Here is a 21,089-nt window from a genome sequence, read left to right as displayed (position 1 = left end):
TTCTTAGGCTGCCTCTAATAACATTAGCGAGTTCTCTGCCCTAGTCAAGTCTCCCACTAAGCTGTAATAATTTATTTTATATTCATTACATGTTTCCTTAGAAGATTCTTTAAGGACACAAAGGTAGGGGGAAAGTGCATCATCCAAATCTTTATTCCAGGCTTAGGTCATACATAAGTAGGCAAAAGAAATGCTGATAAAATAGATAGAAAGGTCAAACGCAAACACAGAAAACACAAGGATCTTAAAATTTAGGTGAATAGCTCAATCTATTCCAATGATGGCATGGCATTATTGGAATAGTTATTATTATTATTATTATTGACCTGGTATTAATCACTCTAGTGAAAGTGATTAAATTATTGGATGTAGAAACAGCAAAAAAATGGCAAATGGGTTGGTGTTCAAATAGCACCCTTCTTCTCAGTTGAACATTCAAAACACTTCCTAGTACTACGTCTCATTCACCCAATCACACACACATTCATACAGTGTATGGTGCATTCATATTATGTATGCATAGGTACTTTGTGACATTCCAGTAGATGCATCAGAAGCAACTTGGAGGTCTAGTATCTTCCCTAAGGATTCTTTGGCATGGAGGAGTCAAGAATCGATCCAACAACCTTTTGAGTAGTAGATGACTCACTCCATATCCTCACAGATGTCCAAAATGGAAGCAAAACTAACCCGGGTGTAAAAATAAATTATAAAACAGTAACCCCACTCCACCCCCATATTTCATATTCATATTTGGGGCATATTTGGGCAACACGGTCGTTAGCATTGTTGCCGCACAGCAAGAAGGTCCTGAGTTCAATTCCACCATCAGGCTGGAGTCTCTCTGTGTGGAGTTTGCATGTTCTCCTCGTGTTTGCGTGAGTTCTCTCTGGGTACTCTCCGGCTTTCTCTCACAGTCCAAAGACATGCAGTTAGTGGGGATAGGTTAATTGGTCAATCTAAATTGCCCATAGGCGTGAATGCGGGAGTGAGTGTGAGTGCGAATGGCCTTCTGTCTCTGTGTGTTAGCCCTGCAACCTGTCCAGGGTGTACCCCGCCTCTCGCCCTATGACAGCTGGGATAGGCTCCAGCGGCCTCCACAACCCTGAAAAGGATAAACGGAAGCGAATGGATGGATGGGAGAAATATTCAAACAGTTAATAGTTAATACACTATAATTTAGCAGGTATAAGGGTATTTTACGTTTTTATTAGTCAACAGCTAACTTCTCCTGCTGCACTGCTGTAATTGTGTTCTTTATAATTTGATTATAAGTTAAATTATAAATAGTGGAATTTAAACTGAAGTAAGCTTTTATTTCAAATCACAGCACTGGGTGGCAGTATAGCCCAGTCTTCAGAGGGATTATTATAAGGGTAAGTCTTTGAGCCCTGCGATAGGTGTCATAGGGATATAATCTTACACATGAAGAGTCGCTTCCGCATGTCTGCTGTTAAGGCATTATCGTATTAGCTACCTTATTAGGTAGGAAGAACATAGGAAATTGTATTATAGCAAGTAGCATTTTTTAAAAATGTGCTCTATTATGCACACAAACACCTACATAGTTGGATTTTCTGGGCTTGAAAAATTAAAGCAGAGAGAGCATTCAGGGTCCAGACAAGTCTGAGGAGGAAAACTGTGAAGACTCATAGTCCAGTTTTCAGAAATTAGTCCTTCATCTGATTCCGGAAAACTGGGACTCTACACCTTCATATACGCACATTTTAACCTGCTAAAACAAGGTGAAGGACACATAAGAGACCAAGACCGCTGAACCATGAACCATTACTTTCTAGTGAAGCTGGCAGTTTAAATAAAATTAAATTTTGACATGAGTAATATACGCACAAATATACACACATATATGTATATACATATATATAATGTATTAAAAAGAAAACAAAATATAAATAAGCTATAGCGAGAAATTAGGTTTACAAAAATCACTCATTAAAACCCAAACATGGTTCTTTCAGTTTGTCAGTCGACACTTGTCTCCTAGCAAACGTCCCATTCTAGAACGTTCCCACAGTTGTCTTGGTGACTGTGCTCAGAATGCAAATGTACCGCTGCAGCGCTTCCATGGCAACCAGAGAGCTGCTTTCAGACTGATGCCTGAGTTTTCAGCGCACCTACTGGAGCCTCATTTCCAGCACTGAGTGTCTGAGGAGGTGTTTGCTGTGTCATGTTTACATCTCACACAATGTGAAAAGGCACCAGCCCTCGTCCCAGTCCTCCTCCTCTTCCTCCTCCTGCTGATGCTATTTATACACATTGCACGTGCTCACACGTTCAAGATTGATAGAGAAAGCATGGGCCGATCTGAATACAGGAAGTTGCATCATGAGCGGCAGAAAGGTTGCCCTCTTCTGGACTTGGACGGGTACTGTGTGTTTGAGCAGAGGGCCTGCCACAGCTCCTCTCCTCCCCTTGAAGGGCAGACACACACATAGTTTGTGTAATGTGGTTTCGCTGTAAGGACTGGGGAGCCTCCTGCTCTGGAGGAAAGCCTGAGGAAACTTACGTTTCTGATTCCATGAGGAGCAGGAGAATCTGGAGAAGATGAAACAGACTGACAGACTCAGTCTTTCTACACTGGATGGTAGGGTTGTAGATTTGCTACACTAATCTGTAATGAACTGATGTGATTTTCTCTGTTTTGAGACATGTGCGCTCATTTTCTGCTGTGCTTGTGTTCTCATGAGGTCAAAATAAGGTGTGCTACATGTTACATATAAAATCATAACTCTGTCCATTTCAGATCTTCTGCTGTTTTACTTTGACTCTTTTGAAGCTTTTTAGAGGATATTTTTCTCCTTCTCATCTGTTTTCTTCCTCATTCCAGGATTTTTACACATCCAACATCACTGCTGAGTTCGTCTGATCAGAATTTGTCTCTGAGGTTTTCCAGGCCCTTCCACTGTAAGGTGACACCTCTGCAGGAATACTTCATGATTGTCCTGTCATCAGCTGTCGTCTAAGGCTCTAAGCTGCTTGCATTTACACATGACACACACACGCACGCTTGTGGCAGTGTCAAAACTTAGACTCAGTTACGGCTTAGCCGCTCACACCAGACTGAAAGTGCGTGCTTCTGAGTTTTGAGTAAGTAAATGGGTTTGCACCTGTAGCCATACCTCGCAGTGATGTCTACTAACCTCAGCCAGAAGTACGACTGTACATCACAGCTGCAAGCTGAGAAGTTAAAACATGATACTAAAATATAATTAGTTTGTTTTTGTTTGTGTTTGTGTGTTTGCTTTGGGTAGCATAAGACAGCGTTATCAAATGTGCAGTCAGGAATTTGTACTGTGGGGGGAAACAGTTATCTGATCCAATCCTAAATTTGTAAGTTTGCTCCCTTGTAATGAAATCATCAGACTCTCGTTTTATGGTAGTTTCAATCTAATAGAGAGAGACAGAATATCAAGCAAAAATCCAGAAGAAGGACATTATAAAAAAAGTTATAAATTGTTTTAAATGTCATTGATCGAAATAGGTTTTTCATTCCCAAGCAAAACATGACTTTGTACTTTTTCTTGTTGGCAAGCACAGGCAAAAGACGTTTCTTGTAGATAGTCACTAGGTTTGCACACATCCTAGAAGGGAATTTGACCTACTCCTCTTTACAGAAACTGTGAAAATTTTCAGGCTGCCCCCCTCAGATTTTCTACAGGGTGAGGTCTAGAAGTCTGGAGATCAACTATGCTACTCCATTACCTTGAAGCATTTCTTCTTTAGCCCCTCCTTTCTTGCCATGGTGGCATGTTTTGGGTAGCTGTCATGGTGAAAGAGCCATCCTATGAGACACCTTCAGTGCTCTGGCTGAAAGAAGGAGGTTCTCATTAGGGGTGGGCGATATAAACGATATACGATAGAAACGATATAAATTTGGCCAACGATAGAGATTTGACTATACCGCTCTATCGCGATAGCGCATGTTGATGATGTCATCAAGCTGCGCCTGCTTTGGTCTAAAGCATCGCAGTGGCTACAACCATTATCATCTGCAAATTATGCTGAGAGTCATAGCAAAGAGATGAAGCACTTTTGAAATATGGGGAAAGCCAAAAACTGCGCTTCCTCCACTTCCGTAACATTGATTCATTAATGTTGAATTCTCTCGCAGCTGCTCTATGTTGCAGTATATTAATAACTAACCTTGTATTGTGGATGAATGATCTCAGTTGTTCTCCTGACTGAAGTTTGGCCCGTGTATAGCATCCTGCTATGTGATTGCATTTGTCCCTGACCACCAGAATCCCTCACGTTAACTTTTATCGAGTGGAAAACAGTTGGCGTTTGTCCTCCAGCTTCACTGTGGTAATGTTATGCTAACATAGCTGTGTTGTTAGCAATCACGTAGCACAACATTATATACCAGGTAGTCCAACTTCAGTAACCCTGCAAACGCCACTGCTGTTTAGTTTTCTGTCTTCATTATTTTGGAAGTGGTAGCAGAGCTGTACGTTTTAATTAGTTTCAAAAATCTCTCAGAACATGGTATGTCATGTTTAGGTGGAAACTAGCGAGCTAACTTCCTGTTAACTTCTAACTCTGTTAAATTTAATAACTTCTGTTTTCATGGATGCCTGGATGTTAAACTTAATTGTTACACCTGGTAAAGCAGCAACGCTGATGATTTTATTAAAAATTAAAGACTATTAAAGAATTTAGACCGTTTTTAACTCTCAGTGATCGTTTGACTTTGGGACCTGAAGGGACGGAGTTTTGGACCCAGATTACTCCGCGAAGCTCCTCACTACGGCAGCCGTAATGCTCTGACAATCCATCAAGCAGTGCGGCTTACCAAAGTTGTACTAAAACATTTTTTAACAGATTTCTGCACGCCAAAATCGGTTCGAGGTCAGTAAGCACAACCAGAATGCATACATAAGGCACACTCTCGATTTTTGAGAAAATTAAAGGATTATAAGTGTGCCTTATAGTGTGGAAAATACGTTATACAGAAGAAAAGAATATATCGCAATATATATCTCGTTACCGCACATGCTTCAAATTATATCGCGATATGAATTTTAGGCCATATCACCCAGCCCTAGTTCTCATCCAAGATTTTACAGTACATGACCCTGTCCAATAGTGCCTCAATGCGGTGGAGTCTTCCTGTACCCTTAGCTGAAAACAGCCCTAAAGCATGATGTTTCCACCTCCATGCTTGACTGTGGGGTTTGGTGATCTTTGGGTGATACTCAGCATTTCTCATCCTTCAAACATGGTGGCTCAAGTTTAGTTTCATTTGGTCACAGCACTTTTTTCCCTAAGCCTTCTCTGAATCATTTACATGTTTTCTGTAAATGATAAAGAGGAGTGGGCAAACTGAAGATGGGTCTTCTTCAACAGAGGGACCTTGCAGGTGCTGCAATGTTTCAATCAATTGCAGTGTAGTGTTACCACCAGTTTTCTTGGTGGCTGCCTTCAGATCATTAACATGCTCCTCCCATGAAGTTGTGGGCTAATCTGCCACCTTTCTTATGACCATCCCAACCCCATGAGGTAAGCTCTTGCATGGAGCTCCATGTTGAGGAACTGGTGAGAAACTGGTTTTGTGGACAGATGTGCTTTATACATAAAATGGGCTGAGATCTGCCAGAGATTAAACAATTCATTCCACCAATGTCAAGATAGAAAACACAGCCCCAAACATGTCAGGTTTATCTAGAAGAGAAAACAATGTCTAATGTTTGTGTATGATTGCGTTGTTTTCTGGTGAAATGAGGAATAATTAGGACCATTCATTATCTCTAAATAAAGTTCTTACTTTGTCAAAACTGTAGGGTCTTGTTGCTTGTGATTTCCTAGTTTGACTTATTTGTTTCCCTTTTATTGTTGTAACTGAACACAACACTGGCTCAAGTATGAAAGTATAAGTGGACTCTACTGGGGTTTGACACTAACATAGGTTTTTTTTTTTTGGTCCTCTCTAGGTCACCTTCACAGTTTTTACTTCTTTTTAGCGCATAAAGGCACCATGGGAAACATCTTCCAGTGCTGCCAGACCCTCTCAAACTACTTTAAGTGTCAGGATACACCAGGCCCGGGTGAGGCAGAAAGATCTCCTCTGCTGTCCAGCGAAGAGAGTGAATGTGAGTCACCGAGTTTGCTGGACAACTCGGAGGACGACGCGTTAACCGTCTCAACAAACAGTATAACAAACCTGGCCCTCGAACCGGAGAACTTTCTGTTTCCTGACATCATCCTAAGCAGCAGCTTGGGAGGAGATGTGACTCTGGTGGAGCCAATGGTGTGTCTGCTCGTGTCTGAGGAGGATGAAGGAGGAGGCGAGGGGATGGGCGAGCAAAGAAGCGAAGAACGAGGGAGGAGCAATGAGGTGCGAGGCAGAGGGTACTCTGAGGTCGAGACTCAGACTGAAATAGAGACCCAGATTGGTATGGGGGTGCAGACTCAGACTGAGTCGCAAACAGAAGTTCAAACACAAACAGAAACACTCGAGTTCGGTAATAAGAGGGTGGTGAGGGGAGGAAGTATGATCATTAATAGTGAGACTGGAAAAGAGATGCATGATTGGGATCAACATGAAGGTGTGGAACAGCTGTTTTTGGAGGCACAAACATCGGAGAAGAAAAGCAGTGACATTTGGTGTGACGTTGAAGTTTCTGCTGACTTGAAGCTGCCAGGAAAGGTAGGAAGGCAGACAGCCAAAGACAAACTCGAAGTGACGGCCACCTTAACAAAGCTAACTTTGCAGACAGAAAGAAACACTGACCCAATTGAAGAGGAACATACAGATTCTGCCCTGAGAGAGCCGACAACCTTACAGTGCAACAAAAAGCCAGACAAGCAAAAGACTGAATCCAAACACACCTCAGTGATGCAGGCTGACCACAAGGTCAGCGGCACAAATGAAAACATTGCTGCAGTGGAGTCAGAGAAGATGACAAAATGCAGCAATAATGACACAGAAAATGTGGAAAACTTTGACCCCACTGAGGGTTGCGTGAACCTGAAACAACAGAGCAATCAGGACAATGGACAGATGGAAGAGTTAGAGCAGACTGCAAATGAAAAGCAACATAATAATATCCACATAAAAACAAACAACCATGTGGTTCAGACAGCAGGTCATATACAGAGTCAGGACAAGTCACATCTGCCAAAGAAGTTAGAGGAAGCCATCAAGACTGATGAGCGACAGGCAGAAGGAGAAGAAGAAAGAGAGACTGAGATTGATCGAATGACCCTTTTTTTAGTTGACAGACTGTTTCTGGGAGCAACACATGTCCAAAGTGAGTGGATTTTTTTGTAGTCAGTATTACAGCTGGTTAAGCTAAGTCTGTGTTTAAGAACTCATTTATTTAGTCTGAAATCTATCACAGTGAAAAACTCTGGACGATAACACCATATCTTCATTCATCTTCAATTCAATTCAATTCAATTCAATTCAATTTTATTTATATAGCGCCAAATCACAACAAAAGTCGCCTCAAGGCGCTTCATAGCGCCATCTTCCTTTTCATTTTTTAGATTTCTTTCACTTCCTCGGACAAGGAAGGCATATTTTTGGTATTTTTGGTCGTGTCATTGTTTCTGTCTGTAAAAACAATAACTTAAAAAGTTTTGAAAGATTTCTGGTCAAATTTCGTAGGGGTCTAGATCCTGCTCTTCAAGGACTTCAAGGTCAATTCACTAGCTGGGCCTACGTCCTCATTTTAGGTTTGACAGCGTTTTAGTAGGTAAAGGTGAATACTTGGACATGAATTGAGCTGCGGTTTGGGGAAGGCCTCGAAGGGGACTGGGTTTGGCAGAACCCCATGTACTAATAGGAGTGAAGAAGTTAAAGAATTGAGAACAAGGAGGGAGGGAGGGTGGGGCATGTAAACAAGAATGAACAGCTTGCAGAACTGGGGGAACCTATATAGATGACAACCAGAAGGAGCGTGTTTGGAGGCGTGGTCCTGCTCCTGAAATTCCGAGATATAATCTCCAAAAATTGACAAAAAGCTTTATAACTTAAAAACTCTGATTCTGATAAGTGTAGTGTTTGTTGGAATGTGGAAAAGCCGAAATACACTGTAATATAAAATTATATAATAAGCTCAAGTTGTTCATGTCCAGTTATTCGCAAATCAGCATCTATTATCCATTACCCGCTCCAACATAATGTTTGGGTAATCAGAGTAAACATCTGCCATGCTGCCCTTATCTGATTTTTACTCCACTACAAACTTCTTAAAGTATGTATGCAATCCTCTGCCCTTAGAAGTAAATACTGCCCAGAGAGTGAGCAGAGTGCTCTCGGGGTGCTTCCTGTATGATCAACTTTCCTTGTTTTTTTTTTTTCGTTTTGAATTTGTATTTTCCACCTGATTAACTCACATTAAAGTGTTTGTTTGTTTTTCAGCCAGTTTCATCTCAATGGTCTATTTTTGTCTTTTCTCTTCTGTTTAACAGCACATCCAAATCCAGCTACAGCACCCTCTGAAGATGATCTCCCAGAGCAGTCTGATGATGATAAAAGGAAAAAACTCAGTATCCAAGACATAGTTGATCTCCAAGAGACAAGTTTTACTGTCAGAATCCAGCCTCCGGGAACAGAAAGTTTTGAGCTGCAGGTTCTGTTGTTAGTCCCTGTTTTCTCAAAGATTCACTTCACTGTGTCTTCATTTCACTTCAGCTCTCATGTTTCTCCTCCACCATCAGGTGACCGGCCAGCTGTTGGTTGTGGAGCTCCACCAGGTGCTTATGGATCATGAGATCACCTGCCACCGCACGTGCTTCTCCCTCCAGCTGGGTGGTGTCACGCTCGACAGCCTTAATGAGCTGCACTCTGTCCCGGGCATCCGTGACGGAGCGGTGATCAAGGTGGTGGAGGGTAACTGCCTCTTCCTGTTCTTACTGCATTAGTTTTGTCTTCATGTGATGATTCACCATTTGAGTCATTTCTCAAAATAGTATTAGAGTGAAAGAAAAACATGAGTACAAAACATCCATACCTTCTTATACTGATGTTAAATTATTTAGCATTACTATTTCTGCATTTCCACTTGATAATCTTATTTCATGAGCATCTTCATATGGAAAATGCTTCCATTTAATCCCGCACTCGTGCAAGATAGATTTGAATCCTTTGTGAGCGTTGTTGCTCCTGTTGCAGAATCTTACTCGGTGCGTGATGCTCGTCTTCATCTCAGACATGTACGTGATCTTCTGAGGAGCCTCGACCCCACCGATGCGTACAACGGCGTGAACGGCAGCTCACTGTCTTACCTCACCTTCTACACCAGAGGAAACAATGGTAACGCCCCTCTGTCATACATTACGATCAGCTTCCCTGTAAGAAAGTGCTCAACCCTTTCACCTTTACATTCAACCCTGCAGATGGTCAGAGCGTGGGGAAGAGGCGAGCTTCTGAAAGGGAGTCTGTTGACTGCAGCCCTCCAGAATACGTCCTCCCCGGCTCTAAGGAGCGACCGCTGTGTCCACTTCAGCCAGTCAGAGAGGACTGGAAGGTGAGCTGTCAGTTTTTCTACATGCAGTTAAGGCTGGGTAAATGTGCATTTAGTCGTGGTTAAACAACAGTGAAATGACAGCCTTTGCAGTGCCTGCGGGTCTTGACCCTCAGCAGTTGGAACCCACCTCCAGGAAACAGGAAGATGCACGGCGACTTAATATACCTGAATGTCCTGACTATGGAGGATAGAGAACTCAATATTACATCCTCTACACGGGGTTTCTTCCTCAACCAGTGAGTTTTACATGCTATAAAAAGGTTTTATCCATCCTGGCAAGATATTTTGTTCAGATGTTTCCAGTAGGTTTAATAGTTATAATTATAATTAAACTTTGGTCTTTCCCCTTGACTACTGTAGTTACTCAAGGGTATAAACTTGCCTTGACTTGGCGTGTGCTCTTCTCTGACTTCTTCAGGTCAACTGCCTTCAACTTTAACCCCAAACCTGCAGTTCCTAAAACCCTTTGCCATTCTCTAGTGGAGCTGCTGAGTCAAGTCAGCCCCGCTTTCAGGAAAAACTTCACCGCCCTGCAGAAGAAGAGGTGAGCCAACTGTTTGGAATTGATTTAGAACTTGTTTTAGCATGAAGCTTGACAGTAAAAATATTTTCCATCCTCTGCTGTGAGCCAGAGTTCAGCAGCACCTTTATGAGCGCATTGCAGCACCTTTCCAGGTGTTCACCTGGACTGCGCCACACGGAGACCACACCCTTGACTGCGTGAGAGCGGAGGAGACGCACGCCAGCTACATGGGCCAGGATGAGCATACGGTAGTGGACGCAAGATCGAGGAGGCAACCTAAATGTGGAAATGCAGGACACGTAAAAATATAGGTTTGATTTTACATTTCAACTGATGGCGATGATGATGCTGATATTTGGGTTGTGTGTCATGATCTCAGAGTCGGGACTGGAACGAGGAGCTTCAGGGATGCAGGGAGCTCCCTGGGAGCTCCCTGCAGGAACGACTGCACAGAGAGAGGAGCATTTTCAAGGTGCGGATTCCCAACATCATCTTTCCAAGTCTGTCCTTCATTACTAATGAAGCAAACCTGTGATAATCAATTTAAAGCCCAGAAGCCATGACCTCTTATAACAGTCCTCTTATGTTTCCTCTAGTCTTCTTCCTCCTCTGGGACCAAATTGTTTTATTGAAACATAAACTCATTAACCAATATTTGAATCCCTCCTCGCAGACCAACAGTGACTTTGTGGCCGCTGCGACACGAGGTGCTACGGCTGTCATTGACGGCAACATCATGCCGATAAACCCAGGGGAGTCGCCTCATTTGCAAATGTTCATGTGGAACAACCTCTTCTTCAGCCAGGGGTTTGATGTGTCTGAGCACTACCGACCACTAGGGGGAAACACTGCTGCTCACGCTGCTGCCATCTGTGACCTAAGAGGAGCTCAGGTGAGAGATCCTGATGGTATGACCGGGGAGGTGTTTGGGAGGAAATTATAATTTCAGATATCTTTAAGGGTGTAGTTATAAGGATATTAATGGTCAAACTGGTCAAAAAATAATCTCCACGGCTGCAGGCATATGCATCAGTGGACATAGAGGGGCTACACACAATCGGCACAGCTGTGGTGGATTATCGCGGTGTCCGAGTTATTGCACAGATGATCGTTCCTGGGATACTTGAGAAAAATCAGGAGGAAAGTATAGTGTACGGCTCCAATGACAATGGCAAGACAGTGTTTACTCATCCGAGGTAACATTCCTACATACTCAGTGAAATCTTATATTGTAGATCTTGATCGAAAAACGTGCCCTTTTATTTTTTCACTATTACTGCAGCTGAGCAGGAGTGTGTTTTATGGCAGGTTTCTGGAGCTGCTGGACAAAACCAGTAAGCAGCTGAGAATCCAGCGTCACCAGGTTTTAGACCACAACAACAGACCGGTGGAGCTTTGCTCTGGCATCGAGACCATAGGCATCCTGGGTAATGATGGACGACCTTACATCTTGGACCTCCTGCGAACCTTCCCCCCAGATCTTAACTTCCAGTTCTCAGAGACAGAGGAGAGGAGGGAGGAGGTGCCAAAAGAGTGCCAGAGCTTTGGTTACCCATGTCTCCATTGTCACAGTCTGGCCAGCCTGAGACCTGAGCTGATTGAGGCCTTCATCCAGCACAGGTGAGGGAGACTTTCAGAACTGAACTGCTAGACCAGCAGGATGAGCCAATGTTAGAAAATGAGCTTTCTCATCTTCTTATCTTTTATTTTATGATGTAGGTATGAGCTTTTCATGAAGATGGTGTCGCATGAGCTGAGCCAGCTGACTGAACAGGATGAAGCCACAGAGTGGAGTGAGAAGCCCGTCTGTGATTCAGATACTGGGGAGAGACCTGCAGCCAGTGCTGACATGGGTGAATAAGACCTTATACAGTAAATAAAGTGAATATGACATATGTACAGAGGTGTCATGCTGAGAAAGAGCATTGCAGATGTGATGTTTGATTTTAAACTGTTGATAGAGAAATCTACAGAAGGTCAGAAGAAGCTGGAACACATGCAATAATCTACACACACTAAAGAATTTTTATCATAGGCCTGAATCACAGATGATAGAGCCACAAAATGAAAATGCAAATATTAAATGTTAACTGATGTGTGAGGGCAAAGAAAGCTGATTGTCTTCACGTTGGCTGACAATACTTTCATATTTGATTTTTGTAGAAATAAGGAAAAGAAATGCAATCTTGAAAGCTTGTAGAGCCGTCGGCTCAGTGAGTGACTCCTGCTTTGACATCCGCTTCAATCCTGATGTTTGCTCTCCAGGTACTGAACACCCTTGTGCTCACATACAAATACTCAGAGTAATATATATATATATGTATATATATATATATGTATATGTTGTCAGATTAAAGGTGAACTGTGTGTCTTTCCTGCAGGTGCTCGATTCCCTGCTGAGTGTTTAGAGGAGGTTCAGAGGCAAAGATGCCTGCTGTGGGAGGCAGCTGCTTTTCTCCTGTCTCATCAGATCCCAGCACTGGTCAGTTGTGTGTGGAGTGATAATGTTTAAGTTTATCATATGCATAAAGTGTAAGATGATGTGTGTGTGTCATTTCTGTTATAGTTGATGGACTCTCTTGACCACACAGCAGTGCCAATGGATGGTGGAAGTCTGACCTCAGCGCTTCATCAGCGGGGTGTGAACGTGCGATATCTGGGCACCATACTGAGGGAGCTCGGCAGGGTGGAGGAGAGAAGACGACTCGGCCATATACAGGCACTTAATACAGCTATTAATAACCATACCACATAAATGCTATTATTCAGCATATATGTATAAGGTGGGTCTGTTAGGCTGGTGAAGCGTGCATTTTATTCCACTGAATATACCGCATTGTATAAGAAACCTGTTCCTAATCGTTATTGTTATTATTATTATAAGCTTTGTTTATTTTGCAAAAAAATAGAAAAGCGTTTGTCATATCAAGAAATCAAGAAACATCTCTAAAATCAAAACTTTAAACCTTCATCAAGCCTTTAAATGTCTGTTCATTCACGTGTGAAGCAGCAAGAGCAGTCTTCTCAATATTAGCCTTCACGCATGGATTGTGAAGACTGAGCTGCAGTTTGATCTCATGAAGGCGAACTTTTTCTCAAAGTCTTCTCTCCTCTTCCCTTACAGAGAATTTGCGTCAGTGAAATCATCCTCAGAAGTGCCAAACACATCTTCAGGACCTACCTGCAGGTGCTCAGATTAAGAAAACACATGTACTAATCACTACGCAACCTATCATTGTTTTTGATTTATCAGCAATTACCTTATTTTCTCCCAGGATGTGGAACCTGCAGCTTTCTCTGCAGCTGTCAGTCACTTCCTAAACTGCCTCCTGACCTCCTCCTCCTGCTTCCCCGACTCCTGCTCAGACGAGCTGCTCTCCCGTCGCAGGAGCCGCCGACGCCGGAGTCACGGGAGTCGAGTCGCATTGTTGAGTGACAGCGTGTGGGCTAGGCTGACGTCCGGCGAGCTGTGGGGCAGGATCAGGGCTGAGGCTCGAGATTATTATCACTACACATTTGACAGGTGTTTGCGTGTGTGTGTGTGTGTGTGTGTGTGTGTGCCTATGTGTTCCTGGATAGAGTTTTACACTGTCATCCTCTCTGTGTTCAGTGAAAGTATAGATGAAGTAATAGAAAAGCACAACCTTCAGAGGATCTCCCTGCTGAGAGAGATTGCCATCAAGACAGGCATCCAGGTCAGACATCTCTTCATAATACAGCAACCTATGAACTTAAATTAAGTCTCCATCCCATAAGTCTCCATACCGGCAATGCTACGTGAAATCGCAACATCTGTATCATAGAATACCCAACAGACTGCTTTATTTGGTCAAGACATAACAGACAGGACAAAAATATGGAGAAAAAATACGTAAAAATGCTGATCACTGACCATGAGTCAACATTTCTACCCCTTTGCAGAAGCTGACGTGAGGTAATCTAGTTTATTTTTTGCCACACTTCTGTTCTTTCAAGGTCAAAAACTTGAAAATAAACTGAGGCTGGAAAAAAGATAAGATCTAGATTCAATGTTATCCTACATTTATCCAAGAATATTTTTTTAAAATTAGAGAATACATTTTTTAATATCCGAAACATTTAAATTTCAATAACAATTAAATGACAAATACATTTAGATTTTATTAATAGCAATAAGTTGACAGATGATTCTCAGCCAACAAGGCTGATCAACAAGATGATCAGCCTTAGAAAAAAAGAGATAACATACTACCAAAGATTTAAATTCAAATAATGACCTAAATTATCACTGCACACTTTGCTACGTACATCCTCAGCTTTCAGCGCTACCTTAATTTTTTGTGGCATAGATTCAACAAGGTGTTGAAAACACTGCTCAGAGATTTTAATTTTGGGTGCACTGTGGACATGGTCAGCAACAGTACTCAGGTAACCTGTGGTATTTAAATGATACTTAGTCGGTAGTAATGAGCTCAAAGTGCGCCAGGAAAATATCCCCAACAGCATTTCACCACCATCAGCCTGAACTGGTATTAAAAGGCTAGATGGAGCCATGCTTTCATGTTGTTTACTTTAAATTCTGACCCTACCATCCAAATGTTGCAGCGGAAAACGAGATTCATGAAATCAGGCAACATGTTTGAATTATAGCATCCATATCCTGTTCTATCCTGTTCCTATTAGCCTGAAGCAGTCTAGACATTCTCCTCCGACCTCTGTCATCAGCAAAGCATTTTCACCTACTGAGCTCACTGGATATTTTCTCTTTCTCGGACCAAGATCTGTAAACTCTAGAGTTGGTTGTGTAGGAAAATCCCAGCAGACTTTCTGAAATTAACTATGTCATGTTAAAGGTCACTAAAATAACATTTTGCCCCCATTATGATGATCTTGCCCACGTCACAGGTTGCTGCCATGTGACTGGCTGATTAGATATTTGTCTTAACGAGCAGCTGAACAGGCATACCTAATGAAGTGGCCAGTGAATGTATTAATGAACAGTGTGGCAGTCTAGGATCTAAAGTTAAGCGACTTAAGAGGAATATAGAGCTGTTTTTGCATTTATTACATTTATTTAACATTTATTAAATAGTTTTAATCATAACAATCATGGGTGAAAAGTGAATGTTTTTTTACTTTAGTTTTTCTCTTAAATCCATAATTCTATTTCTTGTGCTTTTACACAAGAAATAGAATATTGACATCAAGCTTCAGAGTTTTTGGTGGCTGAAGTTCACAATTTACTGTGCTTAGAGCAGAAAATCAGACCAAAAACCACAAAGTTATTAAGTCCAACTTTTAAAGTGCATCTGCTTTCTTCCTCCATTCCCTTTCTCTGTGTTCAGGTGCAGCTGAGGGAATATGTGTTTGAGTCTCGACACAGGCCGGCATTTGGTGAGGAGGACATCGTCAACATGTTTCCCGTGGTCCGGCATCTCAAGCCTACGTCATCGGATGCCACGCGGCTTGTTCAGCAAGCCCAGCTGGCGGTGCAGCAGGGTGAGACATAAGCACAAATATAGACGTAAACAGCATAATATACAGTGTATGTGTTCTTCTTCTTTTTCTTTTTCTTACAGTAAAATTAAACGTGGCCCTCGATGTAAAAGGAGTTTGAGATCCCTGCATTTTAACATCCTGCAGCAGCAGGAGCTGCTTCCCTCCAAACATCAACACAAACTCTAAATGTCACTAACTAAAAATATCACACATCTGATAGGGGCACATGTGTGGCGTGGGAAGAAGCGTTAACAGTATGCTTACACAATCAACAGGAAGTTTTAACGTGCTACTTGTTATTTGTTTGCATTTGCATTGCAAGAAAGAAAAATCACTGTTTTAAAAGTAACTTCCTAATATGCTCTGTGTGTGAGGAAGTTCTCACATGCAAATTGAAAGAGTATAGTTCTTTGTTCCTGTTCATAGTGGCGACACTGACTCTATTTTAATGCCAGTGATACAAGAGCCACACTTCTCATTCTGTAATAAAATACATTCTTAATCTAATATGGAGCTTCAGCAGCCAGTCAGTCACAAAAACCAAGCAAATGTCTTTTAATGTTGCACTCACCATAAGTTACCATGGTGATATAGCCAGGTAAAGAGACAGCCACTTTCATACGCCAACTTTAAGCTCTACATGGCTTGCTGAGCCCATCTGGCTTCATAGTGCAGGCCACAGAGCAAGGTAGGTGGATGCTGGACCTCATCACCTATATTGAAATCATCTCAAGAAGGCTTTCCAGCTTATATAAGAAGAGTAAGCAATCAATAACCTGTACAGTCATCTCATCAGTCTACATGTAGACATGTGTGGATGATTTTATGACACACTTAAAAATGTGCGTTTATACCAAGCATGTGCACATATTAAACATGACCGCATTTATGCTATATGTGCTGTATTGTGCCGCTCAGTTCCTTGTATTTAACACGATGTATGATGCACATTGTCAATACAGATCCTGATAATGGATCTGCTCAAAGGCCAGTCTTCATATGAGGAGCAGATATTCATTTCTGTTTATTTGCTGTGCATTAATAGTATTTTGTGTTTGATTTTAGGGCTTCTCAAGGAATGCTACGACTTGATTAGTCAGGCCCTGACTCTATTCAGCAGTGTGTGTGGGGTCCTGCATGAGGACGTGTGCATGTGCCTGCGCCTCTTCGGACGGCTCAGCTACATCTTGGGAGAAAACGCAGATGTAAATATTCATTATGTTAAGTTGTACAATGAACCAGTACTTAACTTTCTGAATCAAGCAGACCATAGTAATGTACAGCAATGTTTCCTGTAACGTGTCCATGCATTGCAGGCCCTCAGCCACCAGGAAAAGGCCGTAATGAGTTCTGAGAGACTGCATGGTATAGACCATCCACAGACCATACAAGATTATGTGAGTTTTGTCACTTTTTCATTAATTTACAGACAGTCTTGTTATGTTATTTGTGTTGTCTTCCAACCTAACGATCTCCAATCCACACATCTTATTAAAATATATATAGTGATATTTTTCAGTGGCACAATCCCTGATTAGGATACCTAACATCACTATGACTAGAATGAATATAGCAGTTGTGGTGCTCTATTTACAGATCTGCAGTTAAAGAAAAAAAAAAAAGGATAGTTTCATTAACATCAGCATCATTTGTGTTTTTCAAGTCTTGACCCTGTGATGTGGATAAAGACACTTATCATGTTTTTTAAAATCCATCTATAGAACCCAAGTTTGCTCATATTGGCCTCACAGTTCTGCAGCTGTTACCGACTGGATCTGGGGATTATTTTTTCCATGTAGAAATTAAAACAAAAACTAGCCAAATGCTTAACTGTATTTATTAAAATGTGTCTTTGATATATTATCATTTTATGCTTCAGACCTTTTTGACCCTCTACTGCTTTGCTGGAGGCCGCCACTTGACCTCTCTACAGCTGCTGTATCGCGCTCGGTACCTCACCCTGCTTGTTAGCGGAGATGATCATCCACAAGTAGCATTACTGGATGTAAGTGAGATCCCACCTGATTTATTTATTTATTGAGCAGGTGACCACATACTTTAAAAGCAAAAAGGCCCAAAAAAATAATCTTTTAAAAAAAAGGATATTAGCGTGTTTGGTTTGGCAAAGATTTTATGGTGGGTATCTTTCCTGACACCACTCTCCCCATGTATCCGGGCTTGTGACCGCCACTGGGAGCACACGGGCTTGTGTCCCACCTGTGGTTAGGTTAAGAAGAGAGGTGATGACCAAGAAAGAACACTACAGATGTGACGTTTGTTTTGTGAGTGTTGATGGAGAAGTATAGAGGCCAGAATTAGCTTCACTGTGTCTGTGGCTCTAGAGAAAGCATATTATAGGGTGACAAGAGAGGAAGTGTGGTACTGCATGAGGAAGTTAAAAGTCACAGAGAAGTATGCGAGGGATGGGAAATCAAGACAGTGGTGAGGTGTACAGTAGAAGTGACACATGGGTTCAAAGTGGAGGCTACGACGGGGATCGGCTCTGAGCTCCTTCTTGTTGACAATAGTGATGGACAGACTGACAGATGACATCAGGCAGGAGTCTCAATGGACTATAATGCTTGCAGATGATATTGCAGATGATCTGTAGTGAGATTAGAGAGCAGGTGGAGGAAAGCCTGGAGAGGTGGAGGTATTTACTGAAGAGACGAATGATGAAAGTTAATAGAAGCAAGACAGAATACATGTGTGTGAATGAGGGGAGGCAAAAAGAAAGGTTAAGACAGTGAAGGTAGATAAGTTTAAATACCTGAGGTCAACTTTTCAAAGGTAGGGACAATACAGACTGAAGGGGAAGGTTTACAAAATGGTAGTGAGACCTGCTATGATGTACGGTACAGAGACAGCAAAAAGACGAGGTGGAGCTGGAGGTGGTGGAGATAAGGATGCTCAGGTTTCATTGGACGTAATCAGAAGCGACAATATTAGATATGAGTACATCAGAGGGACAGCTGCGGTTGAGCTGCTTTTCTAATGTAAAAAAACCCTCTTACCATCAAGATTTTTTTATTTGGACATTCAAAACAGTTGAGGAAGATAAAAACTCCGAAAAGCAGAAAACCTGTTGGTGTGTCAGTGTTCCCAGGCCAGCCAAGAGATGTAAACCCCAGGTCTACCTCAGGGCCTCCTTTCAGTAGGACATGCTTGCCCAAGAGGCATCTTAATCAGATACCCAAACCACCTCAACTGACTCCTTTTGATATTTTAATGAGTGAAATATAAAGTAAAAGTCCGAGAATATGTAACACATTATATAAGAACCACAATATTATGTGACACAGTGGTAGTCTATGTGATATTGCACTACATGATAATGTTTACTCTAAGTTCAACTTGATATACCTTTAAACTTTTCAACGATCACTGCTGTGCGGTGTTGTCCTTGGCATAAATGAGGTGTAAACATAAACAAGCAGACTAATTCATTCATAATTCGTGAACAACGACGACACTTTTCGAACATGTGAAACTGGTCAAAAGGTCAAAGTGGGTCATATCCATGAACTACTCAAGAGTAAGAGCTCATTTGTGCGTTTGTGTCCCTGTTTTGCTCCTCTGTGTTAGAGCATGCTAGGTCTGGTACTTCATGGACTGATGGAGTATGAGCTGTCCCTGAAGTTCCTGCAGAATGCCTTAACTTTAACCTCAAAATACCACGGTGTCACATCCCTGAAACACGCACACAGGTACGTGACACACTTTGTCCTCACGCTCCTTCTTCTTGCATAAAAAAACATAGATTCAGTTACAGAAAGTTTGAGAGACAACTGCTGTGATCTTCCTGTTCACATTTGAATTTTCTTTGCAAAAAAATATCCTTTCCATGTCTTTCTTCTGCACAGTCATCACCTGCTGGCCACTGTGTATGAGAGTAAAGGAGAGTTTCGATCAGCTCTGCACCACGAGAAAGAAGCTTATTCAATATATAAGAGCCAGGTGTGTTTTAGAATAAAGTGTTTTCTGGTGTTATGTCCATGCTTCCTGCTCTGGATTTTAACTGTTGCTGAACATGTGTAGGTTGGTGAGAACCATAACAACACTAAGGAAAGCTCGGAATACCTGAAGAGCCTCACTCAGCAGGCTGTGATCCTTCAGAAAGCCATCAACCAAATATACAGCAACACACCTGGTGCCTGTATTCCACCACCAAAGGTTTGCACAGTTTGGATGTTATGTGAACATACACAGATATGCAGTGCATGCATTTCTGGTTGTGACTGTCTGTTTTTCTCTAGTTTTCCACACCGAGCCTTCCCACAATACTCCAGCAGCTCAACCTGACATGTGGAATCATTCTCATCCCCCTCAGGTGATTACTGAAACAGACACAGGATCGAAAGTAGCCACTAATGTGCCAGTTTAACACTCCCTGATTAAAATTGTTCATGTAAATGTGCTTTTCCCTCTCACTGTATATATGTTTTGCCTTTTCCTTTCTAGTGGAAAAGAAATTGACGAGCTCCGGGCTGAGTTTAAAGGAAAAGTAAAAGTGAAAACGGAAGAGCTTGAAAATCAATTGTTAAGTTCTGTGGAGTACAAACAACAATACTGACTTATGAACTAAAAACACAACCACAATGGGACACCTGCATGATCTGTGAAAGTGACCGTGGACAATGAGCAGCAATGGCGGATGAAAGCGAGGCAAAACAATGCCGTTATTAAGCAGGTCACCCAGGTGCACCTGTCTCCTGTTAAAAGAGGACTTTGCTCTGCTGTTGTCAGTAGACATAGATTATCAGTGCCATAATAAAGCTCTTGCCGAACTGTACGGCACTGTACGTGATGGCAAACACGTTCAACTCACTTCCTTTTTGTCGTGAAAGTAGATAAATAAAAGCAAGAATTGTGCTGCTAGATGAATGGAAAAGCACAGTAAGTTTTACACTGCGTATACAGAGAAAAAAATATATAGCCACAGTGTTTAATATCTCAGATTGTGAAATGGCATGTCGTCTTCTTGCACTACCCTGAGTGTCCACTGGGTTTCACACTTGTGCCATGAGCATTTCTCAGAACAAAGTAGAGTAGACGAGTTCCCATTATGCAGAAGAAATAGATTTTTTTTAAGTAACTATTTTATAGGCTTATATTAAGTGTGTGTTTTGTATTGTGCGATAGGCCACAGACCTGAAAGTCCAACATTTATGTTACTTGTGTGAATCAAGTAACATTCGAGTGAGAATAGGTAGAAAGGCTGGGGGCACTTTAATGAATACATTTTATTGTGTGAGACTGATTTAGATCTGTACCACAATTTAGTTGTCATTAATATCATCTTATTTTTTTATTCTTCTATTATATAATAACAGAAAGCTTAAAAATGAGAGGATTAGGCTTTGAAATTGCATTTCTACTTCATAAAAACAGCGACAGTTTTATATATTTTATATATTATTCCATCTGAAAACTATCCGAGTATTTCTGATATAGCTTCCTGTGAGTTGTTTAGTATAAATCAACATCTGTAGAGCCGAAGCATGGCGGTGTAATTTCATCTATTCAAATCAAAACATGGATGCAGCTGACAATAAAAATGACTTATAACGCCATGGTGACTATGTTTTTTTTTT

At 41.7% G+C, this 21,089-nt stretch overlaps 1 protein-coding gene across 4 annotated transcripts; it reads left to right on the top strand.

Annotated features, from left to right (window-relative positions):
* The first annotated feature begins 75 nt into the window (after positions 1-75).
* Positions 76-21,068, top strand: LOC146379312 (clustered mitochondria protein homolog). Of its 4 annotated transcripts, XM_084940519.1 has the most exons (30): positions 76-2,605; positions 2,849-2,925; positions 5,952-7,271; positions 8,437-8,597; positions 8,686-8,857; positions 9,140-9,280; positions 9,364-9,494; positions 9,576-9,730; positions 9,913-10,038; positions 10,127-10,265; positions 10,397-10,489; positions 10,691-10,909; positions 11,038-11,213; positions 11,326-11,637; positions 11,737-11,870; positions 12,181-12,282; positions 12,399-12,499; positions 12,584-12,736; positions 13,142-13,204; positions 13,293-13,540; positions 13,628-13,712; positions 15,342-15,495; positions 16,561-16,700; positions 16,812-16,892; positions 17,375-17,500; positions 19,081-19,202; positions 19,359-19,452; positions 19,534-19,668; positions 19,752-19,825; positions 19,957-21,068. In XM_084940519.1, exons 3-30 carry the CDS (start codon positions 5,996-5,998, stop codon positions 20,066-20,068), a joined length of 5,025 nt encoding a protein of 1,674 aa, XP_084796645.1. In that variant the 5' UTR covers positions 76-2,605; positions 2,849-2,925; positions 5,952-5,995; the 3' UTR covers positions 20,069-21,068. The 4 variants fall into 4 exon arrangements, with proteins under 4 accessions (XP_084796645.1, XP_084796642.1, XP_084796643.1 ...); XM_084940516.1 differs by having other exon boundaries at positions 13,293-13,712; XM_084940517.1 differs by having other exon boundaries at positions 2,849-2,930; positions 13,293-13,712.
* Positions 21,069-21,089: the final 21 nt, after the last annotated feature.

The sequence above is a fragment of the Perissodus microlepis genome, chromosome 10 (genome assembly GCF_051167445.1).
Source record: "Perissodus microlepis isolate ML-2025 ecotype Zambia chromosome 10, ASM5116744v1, whole genome shotgun sequence".
NCBI classification, from domain to species: domain Eukaryota; kingdom Metazoa; phylum Chordata; class Actinopteri; order Cichliformes; family Cichlidae; genus Perissodus; species Perissodus microlepis.
The sequence above is the reverse complement of the archived record's forward strand: the minus strand, read 5'-3'. Positions and strand labels throughout refer to the sequence as shown.

What these genes read in the sequence shown, in the direction of transcription:
- LOC146379312 (XM_084940516.1), top strand. Translation starts at nt 5,996, where the DNA reads ATGGGAAACATCTTCCAGTGCTGCCAGACCCTCTCAAACTACTTTAAG. An exon ending in TGGGCCAGGATGAGCATACG is followed by an intron (nt 10,266 to 10,396) that starts GTAGTGGACGCA and finishes TCATGATCTCAG; the next exon opens with AGTCGGGACTGGAACGAGGA. An exon ending in GTGACCTAAGAGGAGCTCAG is followed by an intron (nt 10,910 to 11,037) that starts GTGAGAGATCCT and finishes CCACGGCTGCAG; the next exon opens with GCATATGCATCAGTGGACAT.